We start from the raw sequence: 14,079 nt of genomic DNA on the forward strand, positions 1-14,079 counted from the left end.
AAATCCCATTTACTTGTAATATTATATGGTAATGTTAGCAGTAAATACATTTCATAACGAAATAACCTGTTGACTTGTCACAGGTCAAACGTTTGTTTTGAAACCCGTTCAGCAACTCCTTTTGTTAGTAACTGTGTACTTAGTGGCTATTCTAAGAGTCTCGAGAAGTCATAACCAGTTTTTTGGCATGTCGTCATAATGGACGCTGATCTTCAATGTCATGCCCGAGACAAATGTGAGTGATGGGAAAACTAAATATACTGGGATCTACAAACATTGTTTTCATTTACAGGAATGTGAAAGCGGCTTCTGATGCTACCTCCATACTTTAATTTATGATAGTTGAGCGAATGAAACTTGATTCAATAACAAAAGGCAGAAAACATGGATAACATATAAACAAGTGGTAGCATCAAAAATACTTTACAAAATAGCAATACCAAAATTAAAGTCCTTTCAGAATATTCTCAAGTTACATTAATGTCTTTGTTGTTTTTTAATTTGGCCTTTATTGCATCAATTCTAAGAACAAAAGCACCGGAATGTCTGTCCACAACAAAGCTAGACTCAACCAAGTTAAAGGACACTTTGTTAATTTAGAGTTATTCTTTAATGAAAGGAATAAAGAGCATTTTTGCTAAGAGGGCTCCTCATAAAGACACTTTTAGCACGATAGCAGATCAAGGCCTAAACCGGGCGGGCCAATTAAATAGCAGGGGTGGATGTGGACTTCAGTGAATTCTGACAAGCAGACGTGCAGGTGCCGTGTTAAGCGCTGAAGACGCTGCAGCCAGACCCGAACAACCAACCAGCCATGGGAGCGGCTCTCTGCGCGACTACGGAGGTAATAGTACCAATTTGAGTGCTTAAAGTAGACATTGCTTACATATGGTCGCATTTTTAGTGTAGCAATTAAGCGTGTCCAAAAAGTTTGTAGTGAATGAAATGACAAAAAGGCGCACGAAAACAGGAATATATGGAAATTCCTATGGTCCCTGAAGTCAACACTCACTTTAGTAAAATTTTGTTACTTCATATTGCTTTTTTTAATTGATTCACTAAAATAGCACGCATGTCATCATAGTTTGCAAACGCCACTTTCAATAATAACTTTAATAAATTTAGCACGCTACGAAGAAATAGCAAGCCGTCATTGAGCGCTATAAGTCCGGCGTTTCCGGGTAGGTTCGCTTCGCGATGCGCAAGATACATGTGGTGCATTCAAATGCAGTCGGAAATTTATACACTTTCTATCCACCGATTTTTTTCTCACTTTTTCGTTGTATATTAATTAATCTATATTAATTAATGATCTACTGTTATCCACGTCCTAAAGAGGAATATGAAGACATTGTGGAACCTCCAGTAAACAGCTGAGGCACTAACATGCCTTTATCACATTTAATCTATAATATTTCCTATGCGGATGTTTTTACATGGAGCCGAGAAGCGAGAGGCGTATGTCTCAAGTTCAGACTCAAGTTCGTATGGACAGCTGGATGAGTCACATGCCGCCAGCCCTGCAGGACATCCCGCTCAACCTCTTGGCCATCCCAGGTAGGCCACCTGCACACTCGAGTGTTCATCAGCCTTGACACACACACTTGGAGTGTTTTCCTTGTCTGTGCAGGTAGCCACAATGCAATCACGTACAACCTGGATAAGCAAGGTAAATCCGCCGTCGACCCGAGCCAGCCTGACTTGCTGAAGAAGGCGGACAAATACACCAGCGGCCTCATTCGACCTTTAATGCACAAGTGGTGTGAAACCCAGGTATGATCATCAGTGAAAACCACATTGAAGTGTCCCTCAGACTCCACAAGGGGGAGGAAATTCTACATTTATTTTCCTGTAATGCATTTTTTAATGTATTGCAGAATCTCACGGTGACACAACAGCTGAACAGCGGAATCCGCTATTGCGACCTACGAATCGCGCACAGGCCCAAGGACAAGTCGTCCAACCTCTACTTCTACCACGGCTTATACAGCAAAAATACAGTGGAGGTACGACAACTACCAGGCAGGCACGTGGCATAACAGCTGACCGCTTTCATTTTTTTTGCTCCTTGAAAGTGGTCTCATTTGCTATTTGTGGCGTAGTAAACAAAAACTGTTCTCTGGACAGGCGGTTCTGCTCGAGATCCGCAAGTGGTTGGACAACCACCCAAACGAGGTGGTCATCCTGTCCTTCAGCCACTTTCTGGACATCGACAACAACCGACACATCCGGCTGGTCAACACCATCCGAAAAATCTTCTCAGGCAAACTCTGTCCCAGAACGGTACTCCATTGATATCTATTCAGTTATGGGTTTAGCTTTTGAAGTCAAAGAGAAAACTGCTCTTGTCACGGTTTTGCATTTCAGGAAATGCCAACACTTCGGAAGATGTGGCGGTCTGGCCTACAGGTGATCGTGTCGTACGAAGAGTCCACCATCGTTACCCACAATGCTGACTTTTGGCCACACATTCCGTACTGGTGGGCCAACAAGGTCAAGGCACGGGACCTGATCAAGAGCTTAGAGAAGCACAAGAGCGGTGGCAGACCGAGTAAGTGCCACAGAACCCACCGACAAGTGGACATTAGTTACACATGACTTTTTTCTATCCCTCCACTGTTGACCACTAGACGGCAGTATATACATTTGAAAAAAGTACAGTACATACTTAAGCACAGCCTAAGTTCTAAAGTTGCTGAATACGATTTTTCCAAAAATTTGTTTCAGGAGGTTTTTTTGTCGCTGGGATCAACTTGACAGTAGACCTGCCGTACATCACCAAGCATCTGCACAAATCTCTGAAAGACCTGGTGAAGGCCTCCAACCCAGCGGTGCTTGCCTGGCTCAAGCAGCAGCGCCCTGGCAACCATCCGCGCGGGATCAACATCGTGGCGGCGGATTTTGTCGGCGACGGCCATTTTGCGCAAACCGTCGTGTTGCTTAACCGCAAACTACTGAATTAGGAGCACTCGTCGGAGCACTTTACAGGCCTCAAAGAACAAAACAAAAACTGTGTCCCGCACACACTAAATAAATAGAATAAAATAAAGCCGATCCGCCAACCAGGTTGAGAAAAAAGGGAAAAGTTTTTATTTTGTAAGAATATTGTAAGTGAAAAAATATTTGCTTGTATGACTGGTTTAAGGGACTGCAATGTGATTAAAATTGTATTTTACAGGGGTGCAAAAATTAGACATACCGCTGGAATATTTAATTTGTATTTGTTCTGTTTTACCGTTTGAGGACACGTTATGGCCTTCGGTATAATCAACAGGCTAAAACCACATAAGCACCACTAGAGGGTGCTAAGGTTCCTAACATAGGTGGCCAAACGTGCCTAAAATCACAAACCACTAGAGGGTGCTAAAACTACAAAAACCGTCGAAAATGCTTCGTATTTGTTTTTTACAAAACAATCATTTAGTGTATTCCACGTGGATTAATATACACGGTGGAAAATTATTTTAAAAATGATTCAAGACTTACCTGTTGATACTTTGCGGGGCTTTGCGTTGGCTCATCTTGACATTCAGGACGGCAATTCTGTGACATCATCTTGAAAGACTTGATGTCATTTAAAAGCTGTGTGACAGGAAGTGTCATTTACTTGGCTCATTCCACTAAAAATATAATGCCTAACTGCGAATATGTGGTTGTATTCCAATTTATAATTCGTATTCAGGAAACATTCTAATATGCAACTCCTTTAGTGCAGCATTACAAGTGCTTGAAAATTGTGGATTATGTGATTTCCAATTTGCTCTTTTGACGTAATATTTGCCGTTTTCTCTGATGCCTTAAGAGTTTGTGTTCCCTCTTCAGAGAAACCCAGCTGCGGTCGAAAGTCAAACATGAGGCCTGGTTGAGTTGGGTCAATGAGGCTTATTTTTGTTATTAAAATTGGTAGCCATTTTGAACCTAAACGCATTTGACTCAAATACAATTCACAAGTGCACTACAGTACTTTTTTAAATTTAAGTATCTGCACTTATATTTGAAAGCAGAACGTAGACTTTTTTTTAAATTTACCTTCACTTTGGAAGTCAATATTACAAATTGCAAGCACGGTCCACAAGTGCTACAACCTTACCGCTTCGTGTTCATATTGCTTCTGTCAAGTGCGCATGCGTAGCCCGGCCAGGAAGTAAACCTGTCACCCGCATCAAACACCGGACTGTCCTGTCAAACACGAACCCGGAACGAGAATGCTTATTTCGTGAGGACAACGATGCCATGGTGACTCGACCAGTTTCCAACCATCAACGACAAGCAGACAGACTAAAACCGCGGACCTACTTCGCTTTATTTTACCTGGATGATCCCAATGTCCACTACCACTTCCTGTTTACCCTCTGACCCTGATTCTTAAAGGCGCAGGATGAGATAATCGAAAGCGATCGATTCATCCAGCGTGAAATGTGGGGGAGGTTGTCCTCACCGACACGGTCCGTGTCCAGCGACGTTGACGAGACCCCCGACATGGATCACTGGTGCGAAGACTGGATGTCCAATTTACCGAAGGAGCTGTTGGACGTCCCGTTGACCCACTTGGCACTACCAGGTACTGTGTCTTTAATTAGAAATCTCTCTTCATCAATGACAACAATTAGGACATTGAGTCATGTATTGTCCTGAAATAACGTCAGTATAACTTAAAACGCATGAGTTAAAAATATTTTGGAGTAATAACCCAAAACATTAGGCACAACATGTTGTAATACTACAGTTATACAATATTACTTCCCGTTTGGACCTAATTAATTTATGCACACACACACACACGTGCGCTTTTACTAAGAATTCCTTCAGCAGTACGTCATCGTAAGTGCAAGAACCTGTTCTGGTTGTTCACCATGTGTTTGTGCACATCTGTGTGTCTTCCAGGTAGTCACGACGCAATGAGCTACTGCCTGGACATCTCCTCCCCCCTGGTGAGGTCTGAGTCAGACCTGTTCAAGGTGCTTGATGGACTTTGCTGCTGCCTCACCAGGCCCACCGTTTTCAAATGGGCCACCACGCAGGTACCCCCCTATGGAGATCGCAAATAAAGATATGAACACGAGTCTGACGAGTTTTTGTCACGTCATCTTATGTCATCAAGGAGGAATTTTTACTAGGGAATTGAAAATGTGTGGTATGCAAAAAGTGAAATGTGAGCAATTCAGTTAAATTACAATTGCGCAATATTGTCATTTTTTCCATGCATATAACAACATCCCCAAAAAAATATATATTTTGAAATGCTGTGCACTCAGGAACGCTGCATCGAAGATCAGCTGTCAATGGGCATTCGATATTTCGACCTGCGCGTGGCCCACAAACCCAACGACCCGTCGTCGGAGTTGTACTTCACACACATTTTATACACACACGTAACCGTCTTGGTGAGTGACACCCGACCCTCGCTGAGTTTCGCCCTGACTCAAATACACGCTTACTATTGACCAATCAGGACACTCTATGGTCCGTGGCTTCCTGGCTGGAGAGTCATCCCAAGGAGGTGGTCATCCTGGCCTGCAGACACTTTGAGGGGCTCAGCAATGCACTCCATCACTTTTTCATATGCAACATCAAGAAGATCTTTGGCACCAAACTCTGTTTGCGCCAGGTGATGTATGTGGATGTGGTATGCTTTGGAGCTGTTTCTTTCCATTGCTAGATCTTAGACATGAAGCTTTGGACGATAAGATGCTTCTTTTGATTTTTTTGAGCGTCCCTTGCGCTAACTCTAGAATCACGTTTGTCTTCTTTTACCGCTCAGGAAGCCGACTGGTCCCTGAGGCGTCTGTGGGCGTCGGGTCGTCAGGTTCTCCTCTCGTACGACGCTGACGTAGCCTCCCGACACGCTGACCTGCTCCCCGGCATTCCCTACTGGTGGGCCAATGAGCGCACGGCCTGCAGCGCCATCAACTTCCTGGAGTGGAACAAGCAGCTCGGAAGACCTCGTGAGTCCACTTGACATCTCCGCACCATGACATCGGGTAGCGAGACCAGCAAGGCGCTCAAATATTTTTTTTATCAAACATTTGAGGTGCAGGTATTATTTTTGTCCACTGGGGGTCGCCTTTCTCAAAATTCGACTGCATCTGTTTGTCCCCGCAGAGGGTTTCTTCGTGGCGGGCTTAAACCTGACTGCTTACAGGAATTACATCATCACCAACCCCAAGGAGTCTTTACGCACGATGACCTTGGCTCAGTGGAAGAGCCTAAGCGAGTGGGTGAAGCAGCAGACCCCCGGCTCGGACCCCCACAGCCTCAATATCATCGCCGGGGACTTCGTGGGTCTGCTCCCCCTCTGCCCCCTCGTTGTGGAACTCAACAGGAAACTACTGACAGATAAAAAGCAGCACACTGAAAACGGATGCTAACAGAAAGCTCGTGGACATTTGCACCAGCCAATCAAATCTGTTCGTTGAACACTTTTTTATTACTGTGTGGTAAATCGTACTGTGAACTGCAATAGTTAGCTTGTCGTGGTGGTCACAATATTAGGAACAACTGAGCGTACTGTCTGTTGATGTATCAAGAGTTACGCAACAACAGGATTCATTACATTCTGTAGCCTAAGGAAAAAAACTTTTTTGACAATGAGTCATGTAGTTGGTCGCTAGCCAAACATCTTTCTGTAGCGCCCGTACGCGGCGTTGCCGATGACCACCTGAACGACGGCCGAGCCCTCGTCGGCGTCCACGCTGACGTCCTGAACGGCGGCCTCCCTGTACAGCCAACTGAGGAGCACAAAGGTAATTATGACACGGCTTATAGCGTCTGGTGTGAACGTGGTCACCTCACCTGAGCTGCGGCGTACTGAGGTCCACCTTCAGGCTGACGAGGCGTTTGCCCGTCGCGGCCACCACGCGCTCTTCCACTCTTAACTTCAGAACCTCCAGGCCACGGCCTTCCAGGGCCGAGATGGCCAGGGCGTCGGTTTCCGTCGATTCGTAACTGGAAATCAGGATGGACTGTTTGTTTATTGATGTGTGCCAAATAAAAGCCAAAGAAAAAGTGACTTACTTGTCGATGAGGTCAATCTTGTTATGGACTTCGATCATGGAGCTCATGAGTGCGTCTGGCACTCGGAGGTTCCTCAAGACGTTCAACACGTTGGCCTTCTGGTTGACGTTCTCCGGATGGCTCACGTCCCGCACGTGAACCAACACGTCCTGACAAACACGCACACGAGATTAATTTGGACCAACTTTCATAAAATAACGTTTTAGGGTTGCATACCGAGTGCTTGATGTCTTCCAGCGTGGCGGCGAACGAGTCGATGAGCTGGTGCGGCAGCTGCGAAAGGAAACCGATGGTGTCCACGTAGAGGACGGTGACCCGGCTGGGCAGCAGGCCCGCGTGCACAGTCACGTCCAGCGTGGCGAAAAGCCGATCTTGCGGTTGCATCCCCGCGTCGCCCGTCAGCGCTTTGATTAGCGTTGTTTTGCCTGCGGACATTTGCGGAAATTTGAATTTGCTGAAAAGATGGCCGTCAATTGACGCGACTTTGTCTCACCACAGTTTGTGTATCCCAGCACAGAGACGATGGGAAACTCTTTGTGCTTCCGACGGGTTCGAAGCAGTTGCCGCTTCCTGCTCAGCTTTTCCAGCGCCGTGCGAATCTTCATCTCACGCTCCCTCAACACCCTTTGCTGGACCTCCAGTAGTGTCTCGCCTGCATAGACCACCAACATCAAAATGGCCAGGTTGCTTAAAATAAAAAAACTCCCGTGGCGGTGGTCAGTTTGCAATGTTGCTTACCCGATCCTCCGATGTACCGGTTTCCGCCACCCTGCTGGTCCATGTTGACAAATTCATTTTTCAAACGTGACCTACCAGGGGGAAAAAAGCTTCCCTTAAACACCATTTTTATTTAAATGTTTATTTTTGTTTGGATAATTGTAGCATCGATTTTTTTGTGGTACCTTAGCAGAGGGATTTCAGCCAGCGAGATTTGCAGCTTAGCCTCTTTGGTTTTTGCATTACAGCGGAAGATATGCAGCACCAGTGAGTATCGGTCCAACACCTTCACCCCCCACGCCTCCTCTAGCTCCCTCTAGTGGACAACAAGCAGATTTACAGTGATTTGGCATATAGGTCCTAAACCTTTTTTTTAAACACAGGTACACTCCTAAAAAAAGAAGAAACCAATTATTCATCCCTACCTAATTTTTGGGCCAATTAAAAGCTCAGATAATACATCATCACGTCAATATGAAATTCCAAACTTCTGTGCAATGAGAGAAGCCACACAGCAGAAGACATCACCTCTGACGATGGCGACAGGCGCTCCACGTTGACAAAAACGGCAGTGATGCCCGCTGTCCGTCTGATTCTCTCTGCGTTGGGAAGAGAACCACGTGATGATTGACAACCTGTTCGACCTATGATGCTAAAGTGACGGTGAGAACATGAAGTACCTGTGAGCATCTGGAAGTTTCCTTTGCCGAAGATCTTTCTCTTCCCTGGGGTCTTGGTGGACAGGATGAGGCGATCCACCACGGACCACTTGTCCAGCGTGTTGACCAGCGCCACCGCCTCTGCCATCATCAGCTCGGCTGCGGGGGGGGGGGGAAGTCATGTGACCCATCGAGAGAGTGATTCAATTGGCCTGACCACAATATCCACCTGGTTGACTGATTCACCTGTGGTCAGGTGTTGCTTCCTGCTTCCCCACTTCACATCAGGGTGGACCACAAAGATCCGGTGCGGGCCACCTCTGAGGGTCGTGGCAGGCTGCAACTCTCGGAACAGCTCGTCCGCCTCCTCCTCCATCGAGTCTTCATCCTCATCATCTTCCAGCTCTGTGAAACCTGCACATAGTAGTTTAGTTGCTTTTCAAGGTGGTTGTACTTTATTTTCCAAGCACCTGCGCCTTCAGTGAAGTCGTCCCAGCGCCTCAGGATGGAGCAGGAGAGGCCAAACGCTCTGCTGCACTGCGGCGTGGGGGCATCTCCATGCAGTGGAAAGCAGCTCGTCCACGCTGGGGGAACTGACGCTACTGCCCGGCTGTTGCGTGCACGGACTCGGTGCAAGAAAGACGACCACGCGTGGAGCCTCCTCACGATTGCCATGTTATTTACGGGCTCTCAATCACGTCATGTAAACTAACATTGTAATTCACCGTTTCCTCATTCTACATAAATACTCGCAACATACTACTGTATACCACAAAACAGAACTTCATACCGAAGTTTTAGTAATGCAACCCTGATTTAGCTTGCAGGCAATAGTTTCCATGGATTAAATACTACGATATATCCAGAGTTATTAACTACTAAGTAATTATTTTAATGCAGCTAAAGTGATTTAGTTATCAAGTAATTTGCGTTTGGGCGGTGTCTTCTTCCTATATGTGCAGCGATAATGCCTGCAAACTGAAATGCGGAAAAATAAAGTTTACAACCACCGGTGCCATATTGTTTTTCTGCGTCACTTCCTGTATTTTTTCAATTAACTTTTTAACTACTTTTGTCCAGATAACGAGAGAGCAAAAACAACGTTCGCTCATATAAGAAGCAATATACATTATTTAGTCAATGAAACAAACAATACGACATTTTGAATAGTGTTATACGTTTTCTGTATTAATTATTGTAAACGTCACTTCCGGTAGGTAAATTGTTTCGGTACGTCAATGTCAATAATGAGTTTCAGTTTCTTGTTTACAAAATACACAATAGTAAACTAAGGAGACCACAACACTTCAAATTTAATATTGTCTTTGGTGTTGTCACGGTGCTTTTCGCTATGCCACGTCTTCTCTTCAATTTTAAAAATTAGTTATTGTTTATTGCTTAAAATAAAAGTAATTTCTCGTTTTTGGGGGGCGGGGTAATTGCCTCTAGAGGATAATGACGTCATTACGCTTTAAAATTCAATTCAATTTCACTCTTTCTAATACATAAATAATGCATGTAATATTTAACATTACCAATGTCAAATACGAAATATTAGTACGGAATTGATAGGTCAAATATGGACGTCAGAGGTGATTCATGTCATTGAAATCCCCTCTCCCGGCCGCCTCCAGGGTTTTGTGGGCGTGTGCTCCAAAGGTGAGAAACCAAACAGGTTGGACCGAACACACCAATGGGCCCCTCCTGATACCAATTCAGCAGTCTTGAAAGCGAATCCTTCATGTCTCATTTTCCTTTTGCTGGTTCCCACACTTTTCACGCCGTGAGTATAAAGAGGAGCGACAAAAACTTTGACGGCGCGACAAGACGCAACATGACGCTGACATTCCTTTGGGGTGAACAATTGATGTGGAGTTAGACAACTTCAGCGTTAAGTGTTTTCATTAAAAAAGGGGAAATCAGTGTTAGGGGGGCATAGAGGCCATGCGCGGGCCAGGACTACTGCTCAGCTTCTTCTTCACCTGCTGCAACGCTTGGGGTAAGAATTAAACCCATTTTTAATGACGTCATGGTGACCACTTTGTGGTCTATCAAATGAAAAGGCTAACAAATTGGTCCCTTTACAAACAAGATGAAAATTGTGGAAATGCTCTCCCCAGACGAGGAGTGCGTACTGGGCATTGTGGGCCATCCGCTGCAGCTTTCCTGCTTTTACCCGGAAGCCCTCAACTTGGCCAATGTCTCTGTTGAGTGGAGGAGAAATGAGAAGAAGGTGGTTCGAGACGAAAATGACAACGACGACACTCTCACCGGCAATTTCACACTAAACCTGCCCGCCGTGGACCCAGAAGAAGACAACGCATCCTATAGTGTCATTATTAGCGCTCGGGAAAACCGAAGCCTGGAGGCCTGCTCGCTCTGTGTCAGGGTCGCTGGTAAGTTTTATTTTATTGGCCTATTTGATTAAAAATAAATTTCGTTTACAGTAATGTTGAAATTAGAAAATAAGAGACCCGAGTCTTACCTCCATGTTATTTCTTCTCAGCTCCATTTAGCGCTCCTGAGCTACGGTGGGAGGCGGCGGTGGAGGATGGCCCCAGTGTCTTCCAGTGCGATTCAGGGGGCGGCTTCCCCGAGCCGGTTGTGGACTGGCTGATTGACGACGGGGCCCAGGAAATCCCAGAGGGCTCGGTACAGACCCAGGTGGAGCTGCGGGAAGACTCTCGTCTCTACTCCGTCACCAGCTACTTGAGCGTCAACGTGACGAACAACAACGTGTCCTGCGTTGTTCACAACACGCTACTCAACCAGACCCTTACCTCCACCACATGTATGTGGGATGTCACTGCTGGGGGTAAGGGGAGGTTTGTGATGTCACTGGAAAGGGGGGCGGCATGGCCAATATGGTGGCCCTGATCTATGCACGTTTATATGTGACGTCTGGGTCCCGATGGCTTCTTCCTTTGTCTCTGCTTAGACGCGGTGTGGCATGGCCCCGTGGTGACCCGGGCCAAAGACGCCCTGTGGGTATTCAGCACGGCTCTGTGCGTTGTGGTGGGTATCATGGTGGCCGTGGGCTTGGGCTACCAGATCCACCTGGACCGGGTGAGCAAGAGGAAGAAGATACAACACCAGAACAGAAGGGACAGAGGTAAATATAGGCACTGAAATAGTTTGGTCCCGGATCAAACTCTCACGTGTGCATTTCGTCAAAATTGGAACTTTGATTTTTTTTTTAAATGATTAAGGATTTGGGTAGCAACTATTAAAATAATGCAGTCAGATTTTTGCATTCTCTACTGCCATCTACAGGTTACCGCAGGAGACGTCAGCAATCGGAGGAAACAGAAGTGGTCACGTTGCATTCGTGGGAGTCCAACGTCTAATCGTCCAACTTTGAAATGTTTCTTCTGCATGTGATCAATATTGAACCGCAAGTTGGCTATTTTAATTTGAAACAGACATTTCATACTCGGAAGCACCTTCCTGGAAAGTTAGAAAAATAAATTGACATGTCAAAAACAATATGTACAAAAAGCTCTCAAGGACTCACGGAGAAGATTGAAAAGGAAACGGAAGAAAGGAATTCGCCCAAATGAACTGCAATTGCCTAAGCCATAAATAACTTTTAATTATTGTAAAAAAAATTTTTTAATGGAGGATTCACCATGAAAAAGGAGATGTGATGATTTGTTCATCATTGCTCGAATGTTTTAATGAATTCTTGGCACTTTAGCTTTGGAGCTCATAGTTTTTTCCAATAAATTCATTTTTTCACAATGTGGTTATAAAAATCATTTTCATTCATCTCAAGTAAAAAGACACACCTCTACATCATTGTCCATCTGACGACAACTCCTATCGATCATGATTCTTAACGTCAAACAATCACAAGCGAAAAACGTTCACCATCTTGTCAGTCGGTGGGTCATCTGGCCTCTTCCTGCGGGGAGGTGACGTCGTAGACGTCATGGCGGCGCTGGCTGGTGATGGGGATCTGCTGCCGAACTTCAGCCAGGTACTGAAGGTCTAAAATCAGCGTGTCGCCGAATGAAACACAAATTTAGACAGTTTCATAAAACAAATATTCAAATTCAGGCTGTAAAACTTAGTCCAGTGCTTCTGTGGACTTGACACTCACCGATATCGGCGTAGATCACAGTCTCCTCCGCTCCGGCTTTCGAGATAACCTCCCCCCTTGAAATGAGACATCTTGGTGAAGCAGCATGTGGCTCATTCTTGTATTCTCTCCCATTCAAACAACCTTTAAGCATTTCAAGTCAAGTGCTGCATCTCACCAGGGGTTCACCACAGTGCTGTGACCCCAGGCCACGTAGGTGGCGCTCTCGTCCCTGGCGGGTGAAGCCGTGGCCACGTACACCTGGTTGTCCACAGCTCTGTGAATCACAGGTATCTTCAAACCATTGAGCTCATGAATCACAGTACCACTGTATGTCTGAAAACTCACCTGCCCCTCTGCAGGAGCTCCCAGTGGGCCGGACCTGTGGTCATGTTGAAGGCTCCGGGATAGAGCAACAGCTGACACCCTGACCAGCAGAGAAGAAGAACCTGTCAAAAACCTCTATAGCAAACATCAACGTTGGAGACACACTCACCCTTCCTGCTGTAGAGCTGCGCCAACTCGGCAAACCTCAAATCATAACAAATCCCTACGCCCACTTTGCAGAAGGCTGTGAGTAAATATGATATTTGGAATATCATCAAGACGAAAGAAAATAAATAAGATCAAGTCATAATAAATCGACAGAACTCACGTGTTTCAAACATGGACAAGGTGTTTCCTGGGCTGAGCGTTTCCGATTCCTGGAAGCAGATCTTGCCTGGAATGTCGATATCGAACAGGTGGATCTTGAAGAGGAAAAAGCAACAGTGTGTGTGTCATGTGTCTCCGTGTGTGGAAATCAAACTTCTTAGTGGTGTACCTTCCTGTGTTTGACAAGGAGCTGTCCATCAGGTCCAAACACCAGACAGCTGTTGTATAACTTCCCTGCATCCTCCTCGGGGATGGAACCTAATGCAATGAGAATGGAGATAAAAAAATGGTGTTATAGGTGAGAATTGGTGTGAAAGATTTGTAATAAATTGGGTTAGATTATGGTTAGGCAGCAGGTTCTCACCTCCTACCAGGTAGACCTTGTTGTCCTTGGCTGCCTGGGAAAGAAGCTGCGTGGACTCTCCTGGGATCTTCTCAGCGTAGGTGGGAAAGAAGCCGCTCCCATAAGGTGAATTGAAGCATTCCTGAAAGTTTTTAATTTAGTCAAATTTAATAAAATAAATAAAAATGGTACTGTGTCTCCTCACCGGAAGTAGCACCACTTTGCTGCCTTGTCCCGCCGCCTCGTCAATGAGTTTCCGAGCCCGGCTCAGGTTGTCCGCCTTGACGCTTCCCACCTGCAGCTGGATGACGGCAAGCCGGAACTCTGCGAGCAGCGACAACAAGACGCCATTATGTGTTTTGTCTTTTAGTGAGGCTCTCAGTCCATAAAAAAGACACACTTACTGGACATTGCCTTCGTTATTGTAGACATGAATACGACGGCTACTTGTAACTAGTGTTCGTGCGTGGTGTATGTTTATATGCTAACTACATTTAGGCTAGCCGTCAACTGCTCTTCAAAGTAAAAGTGAGCTATCAAGTTAATTTTTTTAAGTGAAGACTGATGACAGGATTTATAGCCTTAAACCTTCATGAATATATATAACACAA

The 14,079-nt window shown here is 45.5% G+C and overlaps 5 protein-coding genes across 8 annotated transcripts; 3 read left to right on the forward strand and 2 right to left on the reverse strand.

The window, feature by feature from the left end:
* The first annotated feature begins 116 nt into the window (after positions 1-116).
* LOC125967816 (phosphatidylinositol-specific phospholipase C, X domain containing 1) lies at positions 117-3,192 on the forward strand. Of its 3 annotated transcripts, none has more exons than XM_049719216.2 (8): positions 117-235; positions 761-844; positions 1,443-1,557; positions 1,631-1,773; positions 1,878-2,006; positions 2,128-2,283; positions 2,368-2,551; positions 2,728-3,192. In XM_049719216.2, the coding sequence occupies exons 2-8, from the start codon at positions 815-817 to the stop codon at positions 2,961-2,963; spliced, it is 993 nt and encodes a 330-aa protein (XP_049575173.1). In that variant the 5' UTR covers positions 117-235; positions 761-814; the 3' UTR covers positions 2,964-3,192. The 3 variants fall into 3 exon arrangements, with proteins under 3 accessions (XP_049575173.1, XP_049575169.1, XP_049575158.1); XM_049719212.2 differs by having other exon boundaries at positions 121-235; positions 761-847; positions 1,437-1,557; XM_049719201.2 differs by lacking the exon at positions 117-235 and having other exon boundaries at positions 615-847; positions 1,437-1,557.
* Positions 3,193-4,416: 1,224 nt separating this feature from the next.
* LOC125967813 (phosphatidylinositol specific phospholipase C X domain containing 1) lies at positions 4,417-7,009 on the forward strand. Its single transcript, XM_049719185.1, has 6 exons — positions 4,417-4,561; positions 4,885-5,021; positions 5,256-5,384; positions 5,453-5,608; positions 5,762-5,945; positions 6,103-7,009. Exons 1-6 carry the CDS (start codon positions 4,417-4,419, stop codon positions 6,366-6,368), a joined length of 1,017 nt encoding a protein of 338 aa, XP_049575142.1. The 3' UTR covers positions 6,369-7,009.
* On the reverse strand, positions 6,405-9,530 carry gtpbp6 (GTP binding protein 6 (putative)). The gene is made up of 11 exons (XM_049718991.2): positions 8,861-9,530; positions 8,637-8,804; positions 8,412-8,549; positions 8,260-8,330; positions 7,917-8,047; positions 7,753-7,823; positions 7,508-7,666; positions 7,231-7,439; positions 7,015-7,163; positions 6,793-6,945; positions 6,405-6,728 (listed from the first exon to the last, which is right to left on the reverse strand). Exons 1-11 carry the CDS (start codon positions 9,063-9,065, stop codon positions 6,608-6,610), a joined length of 1,575 nt encoding a protein of 524 aa, XP_049574948.1. The 5' UTR covers positions 9,066-9,530; the 3' UTR covers positions 6,405-6,607.
* A 509-nt stretch (positions 9,531-10,039) lies between these two features.
* On the forward strand, positions 10,040-12,131 carry LOC125967847 (ICOS ligand). 2 transcript variants are annotated; one of them, XM_049719217.2, is made up of 5 exons: positions 10,040-10,389; positions 10,511-10,786; positions 10,897-11,205; positions 11,329-11,502; positions 11,664-12,131. In XM_049719217.2, the coding sequence occupies exons 1-5, from the start codon at positions 10,335-10,337 to the stop codon at positions 11,735-11,737; spliced, it is 888 nt and encodes a 295-aa protein (XP_049575174.1). In that variant the 5' UTR covers positions 10,040-10,334; the 3' UTR covers positions 11,738-12,131. The 2 variants fall into 2 exon arrangements, with proteins under 2 accessions (XP_049575174.1, XP_049575175.1); XM_049719218.2 differs by having other exon boundaries at positions 10,897-11,181.
* nit2 (nitrilase family, member 2) lies at positions 12,038-14,020 on the reverse strand. Its single transcript, XM_049719219.2, has 10 exons — positions 13,873-14,020; positions 13,674-13,792; positions 13,490-13,610; positions 13,295-13,383; positions 13,127-13,220; positions 12,968-13,042; positions 12,820-12,898; positions 12,650-12,748; positions 12,493-12,548; positions 12,038-12,380 (listed from the first exon to the last, which is right to left on the reverse strand). The coding sequence occupies exons 1-10, from the start codon at positions 13,898-13,900 to the stop codon at positions 12,280-12,282; spliced, it is 861 nt and encodes a 286-aa protein (XP_049575176.1). The 5' UTR covers positions 13,901-14,020; the 3' UTR covers positions 12,038-12,279.
* Between the last annotated feature and the right edge of the window lie 59 nt (positions 14,021-14,079).

This window comes from Syngnathus scovelli, chromosome 10 (assembly GCF_024217435.2).
Source record: "Syngnathus scovelli strain Florida chromosome 10, RoL_Ssco_1.2, whole genome shotgun sequence".
Lineage (NCBI taxonomy): Eukaryota > Metazoa > Chordata > Actinopteri > Syngnathiformes > Syngnathidae > Syngnathus > Syngnathus scovelli.

Excerpts from the sequence above, each read along its gene's own strand:
- LOC125967816 (XM_049719212.2), top strand. The coding sequence starts at position 815 with ATGGGAGCGGCTCTCTGCGCGACTACGGAGGTA. Across the intron at positions 1,558-1,630 it reads CAACCTCTTGGCCATCCCAG|GTAGCCACAATGCAATCACG; the intron begins GTAGGCCACCTG and ends TTGTCTGTGCAG. Across the intron at positions 1,774-1,877 it reads ACAAGTGGTGTGAAACCCAG|AATCTCACGGTGACACAACA; the intron begins GTATGATCATCA and ends AATGTATTGCAG.
- LOC125967813 (XM_049719185.1), top strand. The coding sequence starts at position 4,417 with ATGTGGGGGAGGTTGTCCTCACCGACACGGTCCGTGTCCAGCGACGTT. Across the intron at positions 5,022-5,255 it reads TCAAATGGGCCACCACGCAG|GAACGCTGCATCGAAGATCA; the intron begins GTACCCCCCTAT and ends CTGTGCACTCAG. Across the intron at positions 5,609-5,761 it reads CCAAACTCTGTTTGCGCCAG|GAAGCCGACTGGTCCCTGAG; the intron begins GTGATGTATGTG and ends TTTACCGCTCAG.
- gtpbp6 (XM_049718991.2), bottom strand. The coding sequence starts at position 9,065 with ATGGCAATCGTGAGGAGGCTCCACGCGTGGTCGTCTTTCTTGCACCGA. Across the intron at positions 8,550-8,636 it reads GAAGCAACACCTGACCACAG|CCGAGCTGATGATGGCAGAG; the intron begins GTGAATCAGTCA and ends CCCCCCCCGCAG. Across the intron at positions 7,824-7,916 it reads GCTGAAATCCCTCTGCTAAG|GTCACGTTTGAAAAATGAAT; the intron begins GTACCACAAAAA and ends TCCCCCTGGTAG.
- LOC125967847 (XM_049719217.2), top strand. The coding sequence starts at position 10,335 with ATGCGCGGGCCAGGACTACTGCTCAGCTTCTTCTTCACCTGCTGCAAC. Across the intron at positions 11,206-11,328 it reads GTGGGATGTCACTGCTGGGG|ACGCGGTGTGGCATGGCCCC; the intron begins GTAAGGGGAGGT and ends GTCTCTGCTTAG. Across the intron at positions 11,503-11,663 it reads CCAGAACAGAAGGGACAGAG|GTTACCGCAGGAGACGTCAG; the intron begins GTAAATATAGGC and ends TGCCATCTACAG.
- nit2 (XM_049719219.2), bottom strand. The coding sequence starts at position 13,900 with ATGTCTACAATAACGAAGGCAATGTCCA. Across the intron at positions 13,221-13,294 it reads TCCTTGTCAAACACAGGAAG|ATCCACCTGTTCGATATCGA; the intron begins GTACACCACTAA and ends TTCCTCTTCAAG. Across the intron at positions 12,381-12,492 it reads TGTGATCTACGCCGATATCG|ACCTTCAGTACCTGGCTGAA; the intron begins GTGAGTGTCAAG and ends CGCTGATTTTAG.